Source organism: Ochotona princeps, chromosome 15 (assembly GCF_030435755.1).
Source record: "Ochotona princeps isolate mOchPri1 chromosome 15, mOchPri1.hap1, whole genome shotgun sequence".
NCBI classification, from domain to species: domain Eukaryota; kingdom Metazoa; phylum Chordata; class Mammalia; order Lagomorpha; family Ochotonidae; genus Ochotona; species Ochotona princeps.
In genome coordinates this window covers 9,853,557-9,876,420 of record NC_080846.1, presented here as the reverse complement: position 1 = coordinate 9,876,420, position 22,864 = coordinate 9,853,557, and the positions used below count along the sequence as shown (strand labels likewise).

At 46.8% G+C, this 22,864-nt stretch overlaps 1 protein-coding gene across 1 annotated transcript in view; it reads right to left on the bottom strand.

Annotated features, from left to right (window-relative positions):
- The window catches only part of SYN3 (synapsin III), a 392,583-nt gene that overhangs the window by 333,054 nt on the left and 36,665 nt on the right, over nt 1-22,864 (bottom strand). The window contains exon 3 of the mRNA XM_004589565.2: nt 15,267-15,324. Within this exon, the coding sequence (XP_004589622.2) occupies nt 15,267-15,324 (58 nt within the window). The remainder of the gene's footprint in view (nt 1-15,266; nt 15,325-22,864) is intronic.

Genomic DNA, 22,864 nt, shown 5'->3' with positions numbered 1-22,864 from the left:
GAGACCGTGAAACAGATTGCTTGGAAAGAGGTTTTAGAAAGATGGTCAGGGGGAAGTATGTGGATAGATGGATGGATAGAGAAACAAGTGGTCAGACGGTTAGATACTCATCATACCAAAGCAGTATTTTTGGACACTGAGATGAGGAGCCTGCAGGAAGGCTACTATAAACAAGAAACTACCTAAATTAATCACTGGGCACCTTCAAGGTCCTCCATGAGGACCACCAAGCAGAAAGGACAGAGAGGCAGTGAGACGAGGCATGTGGGCTGTGCCAGGCGAGGGAGGATCTTGGTGCCGCCTGAAGACTCTGGCCTTGGGCCCACAGACATTGAGGAGCCTGGACCACAGAGAGCCAGAGCCAGACCAAAGCATCAGCAAAGGGAGACAAGGGACCCACAGCAGCTTCTGTCCAATGAATGCAAAGTTTGGGGGCTCCTGGCACTGGGCTGGCCCAGCAGGGGAAGGTTCAAGCCCTCTGCTTCTCCCCTAGCTTTTCCTGGCAGCTCTGGAGGGGAGGGCCGGTCTGGATTTTCCTTGTCTGGCCAGACACAGGTCCTGCAGTGAGTGTGGTGGGCGCAGAGGTCTCTGGGGCCACTCCACATGAAACCAGCTGAGGGTTCACCCACTGGCACGTGAGAGGCAGTCCAGGGAGGAAAGGAAGGTTACAGAAACACAGCAAAAGGGGGAAGGACTACATAAAGAGGCTGCCTGTGTTCCCTGAGGAACTCAATCTGAGAACTTGCTTAAATAGAAGCATCAAGACTACTAGCATTACTATCATTACTAGACTCATATTAGCATGACAGATTGTCACAATCAAAAAATCAATCCCATCTTCATCTACCCCTGTATTCCTCCCACACCTGTCCACTTTAGTATAACCATTCTGTATTCAGATTGAAGGGTTTTGTTGTTTTATTTTGACCTCCCACATATAAGAGAGCATGTTGTAGTTGTCTCTCTGTGGTTCATTCCACTTACCACCATGTCCTCCAACACCATTCATTTCGCTGCAAATGACAGGATTTCACTCCTTTTCCACGGCTTAATAGTATTCTGTTGTGTCTGTGCAGTGGGCCCCATAAGCCTGGAGTCTAGAAGTCATCAAGCAAGTGAACAAGCAATCTCAAAGCAGACATTCACATGAGAGCATGGATGAAAGGCACCCTGCCGTGCCTAGTCAGAGTGATGCAGGGAAGCCTCCCAGGAATGTCTTTACCCTGAACAACTCACAGCACAGCTTAGAAAAGCAGGTGCCGAGACAAAAGCCTTGCATTTGTGAAGGTGCAAGGGGAGTGAATATGACAGGGTGGTAGTACAAGGGGGGCTGGTGGGCTACAGATGATCACTAGGACCACAGCCCAAAGGTGCATAGTGGGAAGAGACAGAATAAGGAAGGCAGACAGGGGCTGGCTCACAGAGGGCTTTGCCTGCCCAGCTTGGGCTCAGGGAGCAATCCTAAGACACAGGCTAGGCTTTATGTCTGAGAAGAACCAGATATTTCCAGGTTACACCATTCCAGAGAAAAGAGCATAAAGTTCTAGAGCTACAGACTGGCTGGCTGCGAAAGCCAGCTCTGCCACTTGTCAGCCAAGCGGCCTTGGGCCCTCCTCTGGAGAATAGAGAGGGCTCATAGTACCTACTCACCACAGGGTAGTGATGAAGATGAAAGAAGCTAATGCACAGAAAGTTCTCAGAGTGTGTCCTGACACTCAGTGTGGCATTAGATGATGACTGCATTCATCAGAGCCCAGTCTATACACCTGTCACCGACTGACACCATCAGTGGCAGCTCTCACACCTCGAAGAGCTTGGCACACCTCGAAGAGAAGGGTCCAAGATTGACCCAGGTGAGGCTCAATTCTATTCTAAAGTAAACCGCATCTCAGCAAGCTCTCATGCATGTAGAGAGAGGCACACAAATGTATTCTTGGGTCTCAGCCTTCCTGCTCTCTCCCCAGTCCAGAAAATCTGGGCAGACTGGTTATGATCCAAAGGAAGCCACTCGATGCATGAGTCCTGTTTGTGTGTCTGCCCCACTCCCCATCTCGGGAGACCCTGCTCAGGGTGGGCTGGGAGAGTCTTTAGACAATCCCATAGATTAGTTTCCAGTTTAGCATAACAGCCAGACAGATTCTTGTGGTGAAGTCATCCAAGTCAATTACAAGGCATTTTCTCCCTGCTGTGAGTTCAGAAGTCTCTTTGGTTCGTTCCAGTTTTCTGGGATGTTTCATAACAGGTTCCACCCTGGGTTAATTAATAACCCTGGAATCCCACTGAAATGAAAAAGCTCAGGGTGAAACCACATCGGGGAAGGGCTGTGGGCAGCTCTGGAAAGAGCCCAGCGGGAAGTCTTCTCACCAGGGAGTTGGCCAGGTCCCAGATGGTGAAGATGACAACGGAGCTGGCGGAAAGTTTGCAGGTAAAAGCTGAGGGCAATGCTGGATGAGTGGTCCAAGGAAGGGTCCAGGGGAGGGGGAGCAGACCACAAGGAGGCCTGAGGAGTCACAAGGCCAGGATGTGAAACGGGTCAAGGCCAGTGGCCAGACTCAGGTAGGAATTAGGGGGAGGGTGGCAAGAGCTCACTGTTGAGGAATGCCAGCCCAAACACATCATGTGGGCCTGATGCCGTGCCACTTCAAGGAAAATAGGTCACCCTAAATAGATGCTACAGGTAGAAAAATAATGCTAATATTGTCATAGAATATACCAGCAAGGACACAACACATTGAGTCCCTTCACAGCCGTCTAGTCCTTTTCCCGAACTTCAGGCCCAATATTCAAAGGTCAGGTGTCTTTCTTTCCAAATCCAGAGCTGAATTCTCTGCCTCCAAGCCCATGCCACCCTTCCTACCCAACCCATCACTACCACTGACAGCAGGTGCACTCCAAAGCTTCAGTGTTTTTCTATTATGTATCCCCCCAAAAGTCAAAGGGCTATTGAGTCATCTTGTAGAACGTCTGCTTGATTTCCTCCGGAGGCTCAACTATCTGTGTTCTTAGCAGGGTCAGGACCTACGTGGATGATGTGGAATGGCAGGATAAAGGGGTATCACTAAACATGGTGGCCGGAGGCCAGGGACCACGAGCTGGGTGGTGCTCCTTACAGGTGGTGTGGACAAACCAAGGAGCTGGGTGGGGAGAATGCAGAGACGACATGAAGACCAGCCAATAGGCAAGGGAGTCACTGCCAAGCCTACAGTGTTCCCTGGCCTCCATGGTGGCTGCTTGCCTTGGGCTGCTAGCTGTGGCTTAGTGGTCTGTCCTAGATGCCTTCTGGTAAATGCAGAGAATTGCAACTTCATGCTTTCAAAGCCATCGGCAGGGACAAAGAGCTCCTTAGAAGGGGTAGGGATAAAAGACGTCATGGATAGGAAGAACAGGAACATCTGTGGTGGGGGCCCGAGTTTGCAAACCCTACACCCCAACAACAACCTGATGTGTGTGCCAGCCTGTCTCACCTCCCTCGCCGACCTATCCGCTATTTAAACAGGGGGAGCAGATGAGGTGATCCCCAGCAACTCTTCCACCACTATGTCACATGCTCCATGCCCTCATAAGCATCTCCTGTACACCTATCTGCTGTCAAGGAAATCTTCGCTATTTGGATCAGGTACCAATTGTTATCCACTAATGGGGAAATGCATGCTGGTCATCAAAACACACTTCTAGACATGGGCTCCTTACATTTCTCATCCTGCCAATGCACCATGCACCTCTTCAGAGTGCGGATGACATCTTTCCCATTTCTGAAGCACCCAAGAGAATGAACTTCAAATGCACTCTGTAGTAAGTACCAAAATGATGCCACAGTAAAAGTAGTCCTTTACCCAGCACTTTCTAGGCACCAGGTAATGCATGCAGGACTTTCTCATCAACTCTCAGGGTACTTCTTTTTATCATTATCGTTTCCAAGAGGAGGAAATACAGATGTTAGATTATGTCCTCAAAATCGCTCAGGAAGAGGCGGTGCTGGGATTGGAGTCTCTGACAGCATCCCACTCATTGTGGGTACCAGCTATACAGCTGCCCCAGGCAAAAATGATCATTAACCCTCTGGGGAGACAACAAACAAGTAGAACTGTTCATAGCCAGGCTGTGCAGCAACAAGCTGGCCACATCAAATAATGAGCAAGCACCAGGAAAGCCAATCAGAAAAAGAGGCATCTTTTGCCGGGACAATATTCCATAGGAATTTATCCAGTAGATCAAAAAAGTGGAGTTAAATGGAGAGGGACAGTGGGCTATGTACTTGAAAGAACCCAGGGGAAAGATGGGAAGTCTTATGAAGACAAATTTAAGACCAACTTCTATTCTGAAAATTCTAATGTGCATAAAAACTAGACCCTGGAGTCAGCCAGCCTGGGGTTCAAATCCAGCTCCACCACATTCTCACCAGCTTGTCACCCAGTAGAGGCACTTAATGTAAGCTCTCAGTGTCCTCAGGCAAACTATGTAGACTAAATGAGTTGACACACAGAAGCCCTTCACATGGCACACAGCATACAGTAAATGCTCAACAAAAGCTTGTTTCCATTACCACTATTACTGTTTCTCCATTTTCTAGAGTCTCCTTAGGTTGGTGATTCTAGACACAGACCTAGGAATCCAAGAAACCCACAATGAAGCATGTCACAGTTAAACAGAGAAATCTTGCTCTCTTAGTGAGTTATGTCTCAACTGACATGGCCAAGAATCCCACCTGTTTTTTTTTTTTTTTTTTTTATTCTCTCAGCTGGTACTTAGATTTGAAAAGAAAAAGGCCTCCATGGAGACCTGCACGCTTTTACAAATAACACAAAACAGAATGTCTGAGGTCAGGGCAAGCTACGCCAAACAAATAAATCTTGCAGGATTGCGTTAACAAAACAAGGCTTAGTGGATCAGAGTGGGCAGGGTTCTGCCGGACCCAGCTCTGCCGAGATGTGCCAAACTCGGGTGAATATGAAATACAAGTGAGTCGAGCAGGAAGAACGCATTACAGAGCTCCTGCGGGGTCAGACAGACGTCTGGCCCATAACCAGGAAAGCATTCCCTGCAGGCTGGGCTACAGAACTCACAGGTCATGGAGAGTCCCCTGACATCCACAAGGAAGGTCATCCAGACGACCCTGATGGAGGGTGACTTGGCAACATAATGCAAACTGCAAATGCACTCTTGCAGTTGGTGTCGTCTCCAAAGCAGGCTGGGATGGACAATGGCCTGGAGGACACACATCAGGGAGTGCTTCGAGAACTTCCATCACAGGGTTCACGAGGCTTGCTGTGCTGAGGTGGCCTTCAGGGTTGTCCCACACTGGAGGGAAGGCTGGGTCTTCGTATCTGGTCATTGACTCAAGCTGCCCTCCGAAGAAGGAAGGCAGCTCTCTTCACCCGAGATACTTCTGGAAGAAACGGACAGCTAGGACTGTCTTCCAGCACCAATTCTAACAGTGGTGGGGCAGGAGGGATGACAATATACTTTCTGCAAGGCATATCACAGTAGCCACTACCTACAATAGTGTTGGAATGGTGGTTCGAAGAATGGACCCTACAGATGTACTAAGAACTGCACGGAACAGCAGAGATCTAATGTTGTCTATTAAAGGAAAATTAAGTTCAACCTATTCTGCCACATCCTTAGGCAATCACTGCAAGAAAGAGGTGGCTATGCATATGCTCCCGGAATCAATCCCAAGATACAGTGTGTTAACAGTCAGTGCAGGGCAGTATGTGTAAACAAGAGGGCATGTATGGCTGCCGAGTGCCTTAGGGGATGGTGCCAGCCACTGTCCATTGCCACTCAGCCCCACACCCACCCTTTAACACTCTCTCCTATGCTATGGCAGCTAAAGACCTAAAATCTACACTCCTCAGATTCTTCAGTCACAAGATTCAAGTTCATTTCCACCCAAAAGAGATATCCATTCAGGGACAGAAGGCAGGAAAAAACAAGCAACTAGGAGAGTACTCCAAAACATTCAGGGAAAAATGGAATCACAAGATAGATTGATTTCAAAGCCCCAAATAGTGAAATCTACATGCCATTGTTTTTGATAACATACATCTTCATGAACAATAAAAATCTCTCTGGGTGTGGATCTCAGATTTTTTTTTGCACTCAAGTGAACACCCTTTCATTTCATTTTCCACAATCACTCTGGACTGCCCTGGTACTCTGCTTCTGGAAGTAGCTAGGGACGCTCCACCAGAAGCAATAACAAGTAAAGCAGGTTGGAGCATGCCCTATGGGAGTACCAGTCTGAGCCCCGCTTCCAACTCCACATCTCACCAACAAAGCAAGAGGCCCAAGTGTTTGGGCTGGTGCCTCTAACATGGGAGACTAAAAGTTCCAGGCTCCTTGACCTCAGCTTCATCGTCCCTGGCCACTGAACTCATTTGGGAAGTGAAACAGGCAACGGAAGATCCTTTCTTTCCTCTCTCACTCTGCCTTTCAAATACATAAAAATAAACCACATAACGTTTTTAAAAAAGATACTCTTACAAAGTTGCCCAAGGAACTAGTAATTAATCCACTCCAGGGAAGTGGACTAGAGTGGGAGGAAGAGAAGTAGATTTGGGTCAGAAACATAGTTGATTAGGGTGATCCCTTCTCCACTGTTAACTGTTGCAAAGTATTGTTTTTGCTACTTCCCCAAAGCATTTGGTAAAATGAGTCGAGGGCATCACCTACATGAATTTCCTATGAAGTACTTTCCAGATCAGTTACCCAGTTTTCTGCAGGTCGTGTCGTCTTAAGAACGGGAGATTCCCTACCTTCCCAAGATGTACATTCATCACCGCTGAGCACTGTTCAACAGCTTCCGTGTTAACTAGTTGACACCGTCTCCTACAGGGTTCCACCATTAGCCTGATAGCTAACTCCAAGGAAATAATGTGAGGTAGTGGTGTAGCACAGAAACCTGGGTTCAAATTCCTCCTATGAGTCATCTCTACTGGCTACTTAACCTTTCTGGGACTCAGTTTCTTCATATGCAATTGCAAAGTATCCACCCCAGAAAGATAAAATGACATGGTTAAAATTAAATGTGGTGTGGGCCAGGCACAGCAGCCTAGCAGCTAAAGTCCTCGCCTTCTACATGCTGGGATCCCATATAGGCACTGGGTGTAATCCTGGCAGCCCTGTTTCCCATCCAGCTCCCTGCTTGTGGCCTAGGAAAGCAGTCGAGGACAACCCAAAGCCTTGGGACCCTGCACCCGTATAGGAGACCCAGAAGCAGCGCCTGGCTCCTGGCTTTGGATTGGCTCAGCTTCAGAAATTGTGGCCACCTGGGGAGTAAATCAACAGATGGAAGATCTTCCTCTCTGTATCTCCTCCTCTCTGTATATCTGATTTTCCAATAAAAATAAATAAAATGTCTTTTAAAATTAATGAAATGTGATGTGTAAAACACTTTAACCAACACATTTTGGTTACTGTTTTCTTTTTCTTTCAAGAGTTATTTATTCAGTTGAAAGGCAAAGTTACAGAAAGAGAGGGAGGAGAAAGAGAGAGAAGAGAGCGTGTCCTTCTCTCTACCCAGCTGAAGCCAGGAGCCTCCTGTAGGTCTCCTATGTTTGTGCCAGTAGCCCAAGCTCGTGGCTCATCTTGTGCTGCTCTTCCAGACCCATTATCAGGAATGTGGACTGGAAGTGGATCAACTAGGTGCCAATACGGGATCACCTGCTGTGACACAGCACTGCCTCCGAAGGTTGCCGTGCTTGTTATTTGCCACAGGACAAGGAGTTGCTAAGAGGAAGGTTCTGAAGTCAGATTGGCTGATTTGAACAGCAGATCACTGCCACTCAATAATATGGACTACCACAAAAGAGCTCATTAACCCCGAGCCTCAATTTTTCTAAGTTGAAGGCATTCATGGAACCCATCATAGCAGCAAGAAGCATTCTAAGTACTGAAGAGATGGTATATCTACTTCATCAAACACCTGTTCAGTGATGAATACTTATAAAGAAGGGCACATGTTGTGGCATTGTAGGCTAAGCCTCCATTTGCGGTGCAAGTAGCCCATTTGGACATGGGTTCATGTCTCCCAGCTGCTCCACTTCCTGTCCAGCTCCCTACTTATGGCCTGAGAAAGCAATGGAGAATGACTCAAGTCCTCAGGCCCTGGCATCCACAGTGGGACTGGGAAAGAAGCTCTTGGCTCCTGGCTTCAGATTGGCTCAGTTCTCACCATTGTATCCATTTAGGGAGAGAACCAGCAGTTGGAAAAGCTCTCTCAGTTTCTCTCCTTCTCTCTGCCTGTGAAATAAAAAAAAAAATCTTAAAAAAAAAAAGAAAAAGATGAATTGATCAAAATCTTACTCTGAGTAATCATTTACAGCTCCTTTCATTGACCCTCTCTTTCTTTTTTTAATTAAATAAGGTTTATTTTTGATGATAGTTGATTAGGGTGTTAAGTGTCAAGGGCTACGGGAAGGTGAGTGAGATCACTATTTCCACAGTCTCTTTTTTTTTCCTTCCTGTATCTGGGAGCAGGGGAAAGCGGAGAAATCACACTCAGCCTCCCAAACGCCTCTGTACCCTGGAATGGAGGTCAGCCACCAGACATCACTCCAGGGTCCCTTTTTGGGGCATGCTCTAAGGGTCCTGCTCAAGAGGTTTCGAGAGTTTGACAGTTCTGAATTACTGCCCATCTCGCCACTGTAAGCACGACGAAATCTCTCCAGAATCTGCTGGTTGACACAGTCCACCTTAGAGTCTGTTTGTTCAGATATTCACTGCCAACACTTGATCGAGTTGTTCTGTCCTCCATCCTCTGTTGTGGTACCAGGTGTCCTCTTCAGGCTCCAATGTACTGCCATATCCTCCATGTGCACCTGGATATGCTGTCCACTGCTCCATCTGAGCCACTTAGGAAGCTCAGCTTTGACACATGCACTCCACGGTCACACCATGGAACCTGCACTTCTCTTCATGGATGGAGTTCTGAATCCAGTGATTCAGTTGGGGGGATTCCCAAAGAAATTTCATGTGAGGTGATCCCAGACCTGATTCTTGCATGTGCTTGCCAGTACACGGTCTGGCACAATACGTCCTCCCCGATCAGCTTATGCACATGCTGGTGGTTGCAATTGCTGGGTCAGTTCTGTTTCCAGCCCTCTCTTCCACACAAACCAATGGGTGTTGCAGCCCAGCCCGATCCTGCCCACCACATACGTGTCCTTCATGCAAACCAGTGGTAGCTGCAACCTGGTCAGAGCGATCCACAACAACCCCCACCAGACCCTCTTTTTCCAAAGGCTTTAGTCTGCTTTTACTCCAACTGCTCTTCTGAAGGCCTTCACCATTATTCCCTTACGGTCTGATACTACAATGATATCTGTAGTGCCTGAGTCACACAGTGTCTTTACATGCATGCAGTGGGCTCATGGACATCACCCTCCTGCTTTGTAAGTGTTGTATTTGACAATGCATCCCAAATGGACTTCATGCTTTGTGGGGGTAGTAGCCATTCCTGTTCATTGAGTACCTACTATGTGCACCAGAAACAATGCTCAGCATATGACATTAACCTATTTAATCTGCAGAGTAACTCTAGGGGGAGATGATTTTTCACATTTCAGATGAGGGAACTGATGCTCAGAAATAACGTAAGTAAAAGAATCAGCAAAGCTAAGATATGGCTCTGACCCTTGTATCCATTTAGGGAGTGAACCAGCAGACGGAAAGCTCTCTCAGTGTCTCTCCTCCTCTCTGTAACTCAGTCTGTTTTATTCTGGGACCACAATCTTAACAATGACACCATCTGTCCTTCCCCCAATACAAGGGGTCTTCAAAAACTTGGAGCAAAATGAGAATTTAAAAATAATTTGTGTGAGAAGCAGCGGGAGAGAGAATGAAGGAGGAGAGAGAAAGGGGAGAGGGAGGAGAAGGTGGAGAGAGAGAAGAAGGAAGGATGGAAGGAAAGAGAGAGAGAAGAAAGAAGAAAAGGGAAGAAAAAAGAGAAGAGAAAAGTAGAGAGGGAGGAAGGAAAGAAGGTAGAAAAATAAAAGGGAAGAAAAGAAAAGGAAAAGGAGGGAAGGAGGGAGGGAGGGGAGGGAGGAAGGAAAAAGAAAGCCACAGGCAGAGCCTCCTGGCAAACCATCAGATACATTTTTCTCAACCTGTATTTCCGTCATGTGAACATTCCCTCATGGAGATAATGTTCAGCCTGTTCCCAGTCCACTGAACTGCTTGAACATCCGACCTCCACCTCTGCATCTTGCTGATGACACTTCTTAAATTCTCACTTTGTCATCATGATCACATAAGATCTACATCTAGGGTCTATCTGAACAAAGACTGTCAAAAAAGGTTGCAGGAAGAAAGCCATAAGAGAAAAGACAAATTGAGCACTCCCCACCTAACCCAAAAACCCCAAATCTGAAATCTTTTGAGTACCAAAAATGACACTACAAGTGAAAATTTTCACACCTGATCTCTTGGGTGATGGGTCACAGTTGAAACAGAAGGCATATTACAACTATTACATAAAGATCAGAAATCTTGAATAGTTCTAGTCCCAAGTCTTTCAGATAAAGAATACTCAATCTATATGGGGTCTCCATTATTTAAAATATGCTAAAGGGAAAAAAAATCAAATCTTTGTTCTCAAAAAATAGATATTTCTGATGAAGAAATATATTAAGAGCATGAGATAAACACACACATCTACCTAGTTTCATCCCAATTCCAACACATGGAGAGGGATTCAACAGGAGCCACTTACCAGATTTCCACATGGAAACCTGTGGTTTGGCCAGCTTGATGAACTGAAGTCATTTATGCATAACACTTGGCACCTCTTCTTGCCCTTCCATGATTGAAGCATGACATCACCGTTCCTTAAGCAACTGTATCTCCATGAACACTCGGTAAAAACCATGGAATGACTGATGACGGTTAGCTCAGTCTTCTCTTTTTTGGACCCTCGGGCACTATCCTGCCAAGTCCTAGTCCCTCTTCTCTCACAACTGCAAGCCGATTTAATGTCAATTCATTCATCAACCTCACTGCTCAGTCCCATTGAGGGTGACTTGAACCTATGGAGAAAAATACCCCATGTCCCAAATATTAACACCTGAGATGTTGACACGCCAATCACCTTCTCTGGCTCCACGATGACACTCCTATAAGGCCCTACTGAGCCAGAAGGGTATTCTGGGTAATGGAGTACAAACTGATGCAGCTCCCCACACTGACCTCCCCAGAATGTACTGATTTCTAGCTCAGGAAGAGCACAGGCAAGCAGTTTTTGAATCGGGAGCAAGAGGTGGAGAGAAGGGGTGGAGGCTTCCTCTAGGCCAACGACAACTAACTTATTTGCTGTATCCAGCAAAACCCAGACTGTGCAATTATCTGGTTAATTTGGGACTTAGTTGGGAGGACAAGCTCCCAAAATGTGAGGCCAGCTCAGACTAAACAGTGGCATTCATCCTAGGCCTTTTCCCGAGTGCTGGAGGATACAGATGAGGTTCTTGGGGGTGGAGGGTTGCAGATGTGACCTAACTATTGACCCAGACAGGAAAAGAGAAGCCACTTGGGCTCCCATGTAGGCTTGGGAAGGTATGTCTTCCATGGAAAAAAAATGCCCAACTGATCTGTTAATTGGTCTCCTGGCTCATTCATCTTCTGGCCTCTGTGGAGAAGAATAGCTGGTAATCTGGATGACTCTAGATTAGTCAAGTTTTCAGTGTGACAGCAGCCCTATATCTTGAGCATCCGCAAGCCTGTTGGGTAAGTTATTTTGTGGGCAATTCCCTCTGTGGCTCTTGCTCACAGATTCTTATATCTACACATTGGGCTACAGGCAGCACTGAGAGAAAGGGGGAAATGAGAGAAAGGGGGAAATGAACGCATGCTTTAGGGACTCCACAAATGGGAAAAGACAGGGCCAGCTGGGCTGGCAACTGAGCATTTGCCAGATGGTTTATGAAAAACTTAGATTTTTCAGGGGAGATTAAGAAGCAATGATTTATCATCCTTGGAAACTGACAAGGAGCCTGGAATCTGAGGAATCTATCAGTTATTCATTCTGCAAATATTTCCCGCAGTCCTAGTTTGTTCCAGGTCCTGCACTGTTTAACCAAGTGAGATCCAAGCAGCCAGGGTGATAATGGTATGCAAACAGTCCCACCCTAAATATGTTTTTAAACTTCAATAACGCTTAGGAAGGAAACATTGAGGTGCAAAAAGAGGGGGCCATCAAGTTATCTGATTTACATCAGGAAAAGAATCTGAGAAGGAGTCTTTAAGGAGAGGACTTTAAAGCCAACTATTTGAAGGATTGAATTTGCTTTTCTAGAAAGATCATTCCAGCTTTGCAATGAAGAGTAAATTGGAAATGGATGTTTTGAAAAATGGAGTAGAGCCTAGTAATTAGTAAGACTGAATGAGAGCTGACAGTGGTCTAGCCAAAATAAAACCTTGGCAATGGATGAACAGGCATGGGCAGATTAAAGAATTATGGGAGGTGGAGTCAAAAGGATTTGGTCATGGAGTGGATATGGTGAGGAAGTAGGGAAAAGGGCCATCCAGGGGACTGTGCAGGTTCTGGCTAAAGTTGGAAGATATACGGTGGTACTCCACTAAGGGGGCAGGAAAGAGGAGGAACAGGTGGGGTACAAGGCAAGAGGAAGTACTCTTTTCTGGGGTACCCCACGCTAGACTCCCCATTAATTCACACCCCAGACTTCTGGTCTCCTTGCCTTTGTCTTCCCTATGCCCATCCCATATTCTTCACATCACCATCTCCAGCTCTTGAAATCCTATCCATCCCACAGTTCATTTTATACACCACACCCTCCCACCAATTAGCTGTGGTCTCTGCTGCCCACAGCACGAAGCTTGAGCTTCTGGCTTCCCTGGGTTGATGTTCTAGCAAGACCTACCTTGCCTCCTCTCTTGGACCGACGCTTCTTGAGACAGGGCTCCTATATTCTCCTTCCGCACATGTTAGCAGGCTAATGCAGCAGATACTTGACAAATATTTGTAAAACCAACAAAAATAACCATTCTTTGTCATGAAAGGAAAACCAGTGGACACTGGACAGAGTTGAAAGTCACAGGATCAAACTGAAATGAAAACTGTAGGTGTTTTAATACTGAGCCAAGTTGGTCTGATGCTTAAAAGGCCTTTCTGCTCCTTGGACACAGCTCAGAGTGCAGAGAGAATAGTTTCTCTCTCTCTCTCCCTCTCTCTCTCTCTCACACACACACACACACAATTTCTTTGGATTCATTTAATAGTATGGTCTTTGATTATCTTATTTACTGTTTGCTGCTGTTGCTGCTGACGATGACAGAAGAGAAAGAAAAGGAGAGTGAGGGGAAGGAGGAGAAAGGAAGAGGAGAAAAAAGAGGAGGAAGTATAGAAGGAGGATAAAGAGGAAGGAAGAGCAAAAATAAGAGGAGGGAGAAAAGGAAGATAAGGAAGAAAAAAAGAAAAGGAGGCAAAGGAGGAAGAAATGATGCAGACGGTCACAGGTAGATGTACTGGATGCCTTGCACGTGGCAGGCACTGTTCTAGACACTCCTCTTCAACTAACTCATTGAATCCTTTGCAATTCCATACAAACCTAGGCTGAGGCCATTATTACTCCAATGGCACAGATGAAGAAATTAAAATGGAAAGAGCTTAAGGATGGCCCAACCAAGACAACGCAGAAAAGCATGGCATTGGCATTGGAGCCCACACCGAGGTTCCAGAGCCCAGGTTCTGTTGTGGGGATCTGCCCAGGTCAAGTGCAGTGGCCGACCTAGGGATGTTCTTACTGAAGGAATGGGAGGACCGCCGGAAGTGCAGTCAGGAGCCCTGCCTTTCACTGCTGCCGCCGCGGCTTGCTTTGTGTGTAGACCTGGCCAAATCCATATTCCTTTCCACATAGCAAAGGGCCCTACACATTAACAGCGAGAATAACAATAGGCAGTATTCACAGCTCCACTCTCTTTTGAGGGTTGAAATTATTTAATCCAAACAACAGGAAATTGAGGCACAAAGAGATTAGGTCACTTACTCAACATCTAGAAAACAAAAGTACCAGGGGTCTGAATCCCTAGCAAATGTGGCTCCAAGGAGATTCCTTGAGGCCCATCTCAAACAGGAAGGAACAGACAGACCTGAATTTCCCATGCCCACTTCCATCAGAGCCCTAACATTCTACTTGGTATTTCCTTTGGAGAAAGTTTGCTAAAATAGAAACATTGAAAAATCACTGAACCAAATAATTCTGATTTAATGAGACTCTAGCGTAAGCAAGAATGTTTCTGGTAATATTAACTCATTATAGTAGAACAAGATGGAAATGAAGGTTGCCCATGGGAATGACCCCCATTGCACAAAAGGTCAAGGTAACAGTGCAACACACTCAGCTCCCTGTTTGGGAAAATATTCAAAGGAAATGAAGTCAGCGTGTGAGGGAGATACCTGCAGGTCCATGTTCATGGAGGCACTATTCACAAACAGCAAAGGGATGGAGTCAAGATAGATATTATGGATGAACGCATGAAGAAAATGTGATATATGTACACAATGGAAAAGTACTCCACCAGAAAAAAAAAAAGTCCTGACATGCACAACTTAATGAAAGGAAATAAAGACCATGTGCTAAGGGAAATAAACCAGACATAGAAAACACGAGTACCATATTTTCTCTTATACATGAAAGTTGTATGTATTTAATGTATGCATTTCTACATAAATCTATATATGTGGGTACGTATTTGTGTTTATCTACCTATTTGGTTAGAAATGGTTGCCCTATTATTTGGTATGTAGATATTTAAAAACACTGTCCTCATTAAATCATACCCTTGCATATTTATATACCCTTTGTTTTATCTTTGTCATGAATTCCACATTATGATATATTAATATATCCACCTTCACTTAAAAAAATAGCCTGTATATGTATACTTACGACGTGAAAATGGCAAGATGCTAAAATTCATTAAAAAAAATCCAGTCCTCTGGTGAGGTTGAGGAGTTTCTTGGTTTAATGAATATAAAGTATCAACATGCAATGCTTTTAAAACTGTAAGCAGACTATGTAGAAGTATGTGATCTCAAAGACCTGCTTTATCTGAAGCTATCTCACGCGATGAAGCAGGCTGGCATGTTGGGACATATTTAAAACCGTTTCTCTCTGGTGCCATCAAAGATATACTCTACTAAATGTATAGTAAGATGCTCTCACTAAGCCATGAGGCTAAAGCTGAGAGAAACAGATGTATTAGAAAGATGCAGTTAGTGAGGGAAACGAAGTGTTCAGATTCCCACCTACCTGTTCCACTCGGATCTCAATCTCTCCATTCACCTTCTTCCCGTGGAAATACTTAGACCTGCAAAGATGGGAAAGAAAGCTCCTAAGTCAGGATGCATACCACTTCACTCTTCTTTCTCTGCCCAAAAGCCCTTCCCCCTCTCGCATTCTCCACCTTCTCCCTCTCCTCTCAGCTCAACTGCTGATTTTCTCATTGTTGGAAGTTAGTGTGTAGTAGAGGTAAGAATGGAGAGGGAGACTGGAGACTCTCATTTTGTTTGTTAAGAGAAAGAATTTTTTAGAACCATTTACTTATTACATATTTGAAAGGCAGAGCAACCTAGACAGGGAGAGAGAAGCAGAGCAGGTTTCAATCTGCTAGAGCATTCCCTAACTGGCCACAACAGCCAATCCGGGAAAGCTGAAGCCAGGAAATAGATGCCTGTCTCCCCTGTTGGTGGCAGGTGCCCAGTCCTTGGGTGTCAGCGGGGAGCTAGATCAGAATAGAAAAGCCCAGCCTTGAACAGGCACTCTGACACAGGAGGCTGGTGTTGCAAGTGACAGCTTAACATGCTGTACCACCAGGCCAGTCTCAAGACACAAGAAGTTCCAATGCTCTCAAGTCCCTTGGACTCCCAGCGACTCAATTCTATCTTCTGTCAAAGAAAGATGTTAATACTTATGCCACATGTGGTAAGGTTATTTCAAGTATTAAATAAAGACCATTATATAAACAGTGCAGTATTGAAATAACAGCATACTCACCCCATCAATGATGTATTACCAATTTAGTCATCTATCTATTTCTCTACCCACTTGTCCAATGAAGCACCCTTTCTTTGCTCCTCCTTCCTTCCTTCCTTCCATCCATCTACATACCCATTATCCTTCTTTCCACCAACTCTCTTTCCTCCCTGCCTCTGTTGTCCTCATCTGTAAAAAGTATCCACATTTACCCATGGCTCCAGGAAGAAACACAGACGTTCCTCCAGCACCCTTCTCCCTGCCCATCTCCATTTAGTCTACATGGTAATGATTTCTCAACAGCATCTGCTTGTCCATTTTTCTCCCTAAGTACCCAAATCCTCACCCACAATTCCTCTCTCCAATAGATTTTTTCCTTACACTCTGTTTCTATACTACCACCACCACAATTCATTATAATCATAATTCACCATGACACCTGTGTCCCACTAAACCATAACACAGCAGGAACAATTAATTGTATCCATCAGCCTATTCCCAATAGGACCTCAATTAACATTTGTTAAATGGACAAACAGAAAATTGGTAAAAAAAATAAATGTTTGTTGAACACTTGGCACCTGACACTATGTTACAGTCTGTAATGCATAGCCTTTTTCATTTCATACTCACAACAACTACTGTGTAGGGGATATCATTACTGACATCCTAAAGATGAGGAAATGGGAACCCAGAGGGACTAAATACTTTGCTAAAATGATTCGAATTCGGGTTTTAACTCCACAGCACCTAACATCTGGGTGCTTACGGACCGGACCGAGATACCCTCCCAGACACAAACCAAAAGTAGCAAGAGGCCTTATTTGCACTTTTTGATGTCGGTGTTACGACACTGAAAGTTCTTGGGGCTGGCAGTGAGTGAGGCATAGTGGTTTCAGCCACCACTTGTGACACTGGCAACCCATATGGGTACTGGCTCAATTCCCAGCCACTCCGTTTCTGATGCACATCCCTGTTCATGAACTGGGAGATCCAGACAGAGTTCCAAGGTTCCTGACTTTGGTCTGGCCCAGCCCTGGCTGTTGCAGCCCTTTGGGGGAATGAACCAGCGCGTGGAAGATCTCTCTTGCTCTCTCTCCCTCTCTCCATCCCTCCCTCTGTAACTCTGCCTTTTAAGTAAAAATAAAGTTTCAAATAAGGCAAAGAAATGAATGGTTCTGTCACTTGCTGTTAACTGGGCACTGTGTTCAGCACTTCCACAAACTTTCCCTGGCATAGTCAGCATTTGGCTTTCCAACACTCATTCTCCCTTTTTCCCACAGTAAGAGAGTGTATACACTGGCGCTTCAAATGCATATCCCAACTTCCCCACCAGTGAGGTGCAGCCACAATTGAGTTCTAATCAAGATTTTTATAAACATTACATTTCAGGGCTTTCTTCTTGGCTTCTTCTATTTTTTTCCCCTGGAACATGAATGTTATGTTCCACATTTGCAGCCTTGCATTTAGGACAGGGTCCTTCCTACAAATCCTGCTTCCCAAGTCTCACTTCAGGTTTGCCGGAAAGTTCTAATGCTAACATCACTTCATTCAAAGTCAATGAGGCTGGAGATGAATGGGACAGAAACTGTTAGGATGACTTGAAAACAAATTTGCGCTTCCCCCCCTAGCAATGGCCTTCAAGAAAAATCTGTGTGTTACCATCATCACTCAAAGGGTGAAACTGCACACGGTTTGTCCATTTTATCTTGAGTCCTTAAAGGTACAACTGGCAAATTCCAGACATGAGGATGGGTCCATCTTTACCAAGTATGGAGCTTGGGGCAGAACAAAAAGTGAAGGCCTGTATGTTACTCATGTAGCATTCAAAATGGAGAAGAAAAGCTAGCAAACCTTCAAATGAAGCATGTCTCCTCCACCCTTGACAAATACAGCATCCTCACGACCTGTGGACTCAGAATTTAGACTTCTCTGGAGTCTGACCCAGAACACTGTGTCACAGCATTGCCAGCTCTTGGCTCTTAGCCCTAAGCTCTGACCCTCCCTGATTTCCTGCCCAGCCATTTTCTCTGTATTGCGCTCCATAAACTTCTCCTGCAAGTCCATGGATGGCCCAGACCACGTAGTGAAGCCTTGTCTATTCCTTCCCTACCCACCCCTTCTCTGCCCCATCAACAATTTTCCTTTGTCCATCTCCAGGAAGGACCGACCAAGATCAGCCTATGGTGGCCCTGGAATGGGGCCAGGATATTCCTTTAGGAAGGGTGCTCTTGGGGCTGGGACACAGAGTATGGGCTGAGACAGTAGCCGCAGGGTCCTTCTGGATGTGACCTCTTCCCTCTGCTGACTGTTCCATCTGTCCGGAGAGGGCCACATCACCACCCCCCGCCACTAGGGCAGGCTTCCTTCCAGCTCTAATACAAGAGATGTAAGATGGGTTTCAGCATGCTAGCTTATGACCACCAACGCGGCCATACTGGAACAATACAGATTTGAGTCGCATAGGCGTAGGCAACTCAGCTCTATTGCTAACTTCCCACACAGCCTAAAACTCAACCTTCCAGCTCTCTGTTGTGCCCTTTATCAATAACACCATCTACCAGGGAAGGGCCCGGAGTCCATTCATTCATACCACAAGGCAGGAGAGGGTAGAGGACACAGAGCTGACATCACCGCAGCTCTTCGACTCTCTTCCTGTGTGACCTCGGGTAAATCTTTCAACCTCCAGATACTTCAATTTTCACACCTGAGAAATGGGAATGATGATCTACTTCCCTCCTAGAGTTGTAGAGAGGATTGAGGAAAACCAAGTATACAAGGCACTGAGAAGAGTTCCCGACACATCATACGCTCCAGGGCCTGAAACAGGCTTCAAAACAATCAAGAACCAACAGCTGTTCACTTTCCCCTTCCTGAGTGCCATGTGGTGGGGACCCACAAACACACACAACACCGTCTTACTCTCACATGGATTATGCAATGGAAATTTTGATTGCAATCCATCCCCCTGATGAAATGAGTGCTGAATGCTGCTAACCGTAATGAATGGGTAACTAGAACACACAGCTGCAAGTCCCTCCCATTCTCCTACCAATGTGATCCTCTCAGCAGCGCTGAGAGGTGATACCACAGAACTCAAGTCCCACCTGTTCCTGATGGAGAAGCCCTATTCAAAACCACCCAGCCTCTCCAAGTGGTCTCCTAGGTTAAGATCTGCAGGAGTCAGTTCAGACCTGCAGGGGTTTTTGTGAGTTGACCCCTGCTAATCGGTGGCCCCCTTCTCCTCTGGCTTGTCCCCTACTCCATGGACACATACAGTTTCCTGTGATCTGTTAAACACATCATCTGCTCGTACGCTCCTGAGCCTTGGCACATGCTCTCCCCACAGCTTGGGATGCTTTCTTGCCATCTGCCTCCTTCTCAGGTTCCAAGAGCCTCACCAGGGAAACCTACTCAGAGAAGCTTTCCTCAACAGCACCATAAACCAGCTCAGCATTTCTGAGGGATTTCCACCTCATACCGTTCTATCCTTGATGACTCTACATACTGACTGCCCCTCACCGGTCTGTCACTTGCCCTGCATGTCTAGTCTGTGAGCTCCAAGTACTTCCTGTACCTCCAGCTGGGTACAAGCCCAAGTATCACAAGTGATTGTTGGCTACGGGATGATGTTACATCACCACTGACAACATCAGCACCCCCTCACAGAGCAATGGTTTAAATCCTGGCTTCTCTGTTTCTGATCCAAGTCCCTGCTAATGTGCCTGCCCCCTGCCATGCCTTTAGGAGCTCTGAACTGAGTTCTAGGCTCTCTGATTGGGCTCAACTCTGGCTGTTGTAGCCCTTTGGAGGAGTGAATCAGTGAGTGGAAGACCTCTCTTTCTGTGTTTCTACCCGTCACTCTTTCTTTCAAATAAAAACACGAATGATTGGAAGCCAGCAGGGAAAGCCGCCACCAGCAAAGCCACTACCCTACACAGGCACCCATGTGTGTCCTGATTGTGATCCAGTTGTGATCCAGCTCCTTGCTAATGTGCCTCAGAAAGCCACAGATGATGGTCCAAGTATTTGGGCCTGTGCACTCACATGGGTGACCTACACGAAGTTCCTTGCTTCAGCTTGGCCCAGCCTCTGCAGTTGTGGCCATTTGGTGAGTGAACCAATAGATGGAAGATCTCTGTCTCTTCCCCTCTCTTTCTGTCACTCTTATCAAATACATATGTAAGCCTTCAAAGAAAACCATAAATGTTGACCTGCTAAGTTAGTCTTCCAGAGATGGGTACCCAAGGAATCCCTTCCTTGAGGCACTTTACTGCCATCTATTGGTCCATCCTTGTAATCAGTTCACAGATCTATGGAGACCATGAGGAGGCAGGGTCATTGTGCATCAGAGCCAACCTGTGCAGCTGGCAGCCTTCAGCTTGATTCTAACCTGAGTCCAATACCACCCAGGCAGCTCTGGCCTTGGCAAGACCTCACCTTCCCAGTTTAGAAACTTTTGTTTTGCCCATCTCTGGAATGTTGACTGTGGAAATGGCAGACGGAAGACACAGGCTGAAGCTGAGGGTCAGGCGGTCCATCCCCCTGCTTGGCCAGGAGTCAGAAGTCTGTCTGCTGCTGGGCCACACAGACTGCTGCCTCCTTGCCGGGGGCTCATTCAGCCTGGAGCAGCCTCTGAACAGCGCTGTCTGGCAGAGGTAGCAGCAGGGGTGGTCTGGAATTCGAGATGTTGTGGGGGCTGGGGCTGCTGCCTCCATAATTGACTGGCTGTTTGACCTTAGGCAAAATGGATGGAGCCACTGTGCCCAAGGGCTTTGTCCTGCAGGAGCTGCCTTCTCATCATGCCCTAATATGTTCATTCTCACAACTGAGCTCCCTGAACACCTCAGCCAATCCATCACAACCTGGCTTTGCCAAGGGGTACAGGGCAGGGGTGGAGAGAACTCTGGATTCCACCATGCTTCTATCTCAGTGGGTGGTCTCATATTTTACTGCCACATCAGAGGCACCAGAAGAGAGGATATTAGAAACCCGGCACTGCCTGCGGTGGGAAATCCCAAGTTGGAAGGGGGGGCGTGGCATGTGAGGGAGACCCCAGGTGGAGGAGGTCCCAAGTCCCTGCAGCAGGACTAAAGAAGAGAACTGGCACACACAGGTGCTACCTGAGTCTGTGCAGGGATTTCCAACCAATCCAGCACCCCCAGCCCTGCCAGGTGCAGGCAACGTGACTGGGCCTTGCAGTCGCCTTTCCAAGGACATAGGGGTCAGGATACCCCCACTGGAATGCAGTAGAGACAGACACAGAGCCTCATATCTGGGGTGCGGCATAGCTATTGTTCCTTTGTGACCTTAACAGAGGCAGAGGGTAGGTAAGAGGGAACAACAGACCAGGCAGGAGACAGCGAGCAGCAACACACTGCGAGTTGTCCCCATTAGAAGGATGGGGGCTCCCAGGTGGGCTGGCCAGCTGGGGTCCCTTACAACAGAGAGGACCCCCAAGATCCCACTGCAGAACCATCACTACCTGCTTACCTCCTGGGCCCTTCCTGCTGCTCAAGTCAGCCTGTCGGTCCCTTGTGCAATTAGGGAACTCTGGTGAGCATGTGAGGGATGGAGCCTCTGCCCTGGGAGACCCATGGGACCTGAGCCAAGGGATGTCACTGATGTCCCTCCTCCTTGGCCACAGATGACTGGAGGGAAGGAGATGCTGGCGGGCTGGATCTGGCCACCATCCCCATTCTTTACTCACTTCCTTGTTTTAACACCTCACAGAAACCAGACATGGGGGGTGGCAGCGGGAGGGCAGGTACAGACCTCGCCCTTGTGGCATTCACAGGCTTAAAGAGAGGATGAAACAGGACTGATCCAGGAAAAAAGTGATTCAGGATAGGATGAGGGAACCTCAGACCTCTTCGAGGGACAATTAAGCTGTACGACTAACCACCTACTATGCGCCATAGCCCATAGGCTCTAAGGGAACAAGTGTGAGACTTTGCCATGCTGAGCATCAGGGTGCTCACTACCTAACAAGACAGGCAGATAAAGCAAATGGGCAATACGCACACTCAGCATTCACACAAACACCCAGCTCTGTCTCAGTCAGTGACCAACTTCATGATGGGGTAAGCCAGACCTCCCACCAGCCCACTGATACTTGGTAGCTGTTCTTTGGCAAGGCCTAAAACACAAAGACAAGCTTTGCATGATCTGGACACATGTGTATGTGAAAGACACAAGCCATGGAATTGGGCAGCTGCTGACGGCACCTGGGGAGTGAAGAATGCTTCTAGCGTGTGTCCCTAAAAGCAGGGAAATAATGCGTACAAGACCAGACTTTTATTGAGCAGCTCTGATACCTGCTACATGATATTGGAACAGTTTTTCTTTCTCCCATGAAGCATAAGGATGAAAGGATCTAACCAGGGACCAGTTGCTGTGATATGGTGGGTTAAGATGCCGCCTGCGATGCCAGCATCCAATATGGGTGCCAATTCATGTCTTGGTTGCTCTACTTCCCATCCGTTCCCTGCTCATGTGCCTGGGAAAGCAGCAGCAGATGGCCCAAATGCTTGACCCATATGCGAGACCCGTAAGAAGCTTCAGGCTTCTGGTTTCAGCCTGTCCCGGGCCTTCGGCCTTGCAGCTGTTTGGGAAATGACTCAGAAAATGGAAGATCTGTATCTTCCCCTCTCTGCCACTTTGCCTTTCAAATTAAGAAAAAAAACTGTAAAAAAATTAAATCTACTCACAGCTATACACATGGCAGGTGTTTAACATTCATCTCTCTCCCTCTGGTCCTCAACAACACATCCGGTGGGATGAACTCCTGGAGAAGGGACTGGTCACCTTCCCTCTGCAAGAGGAGGAAGGTACACTGCAGGCCTTGGTCCAGAATGGACCCTTGCTTTGTATCC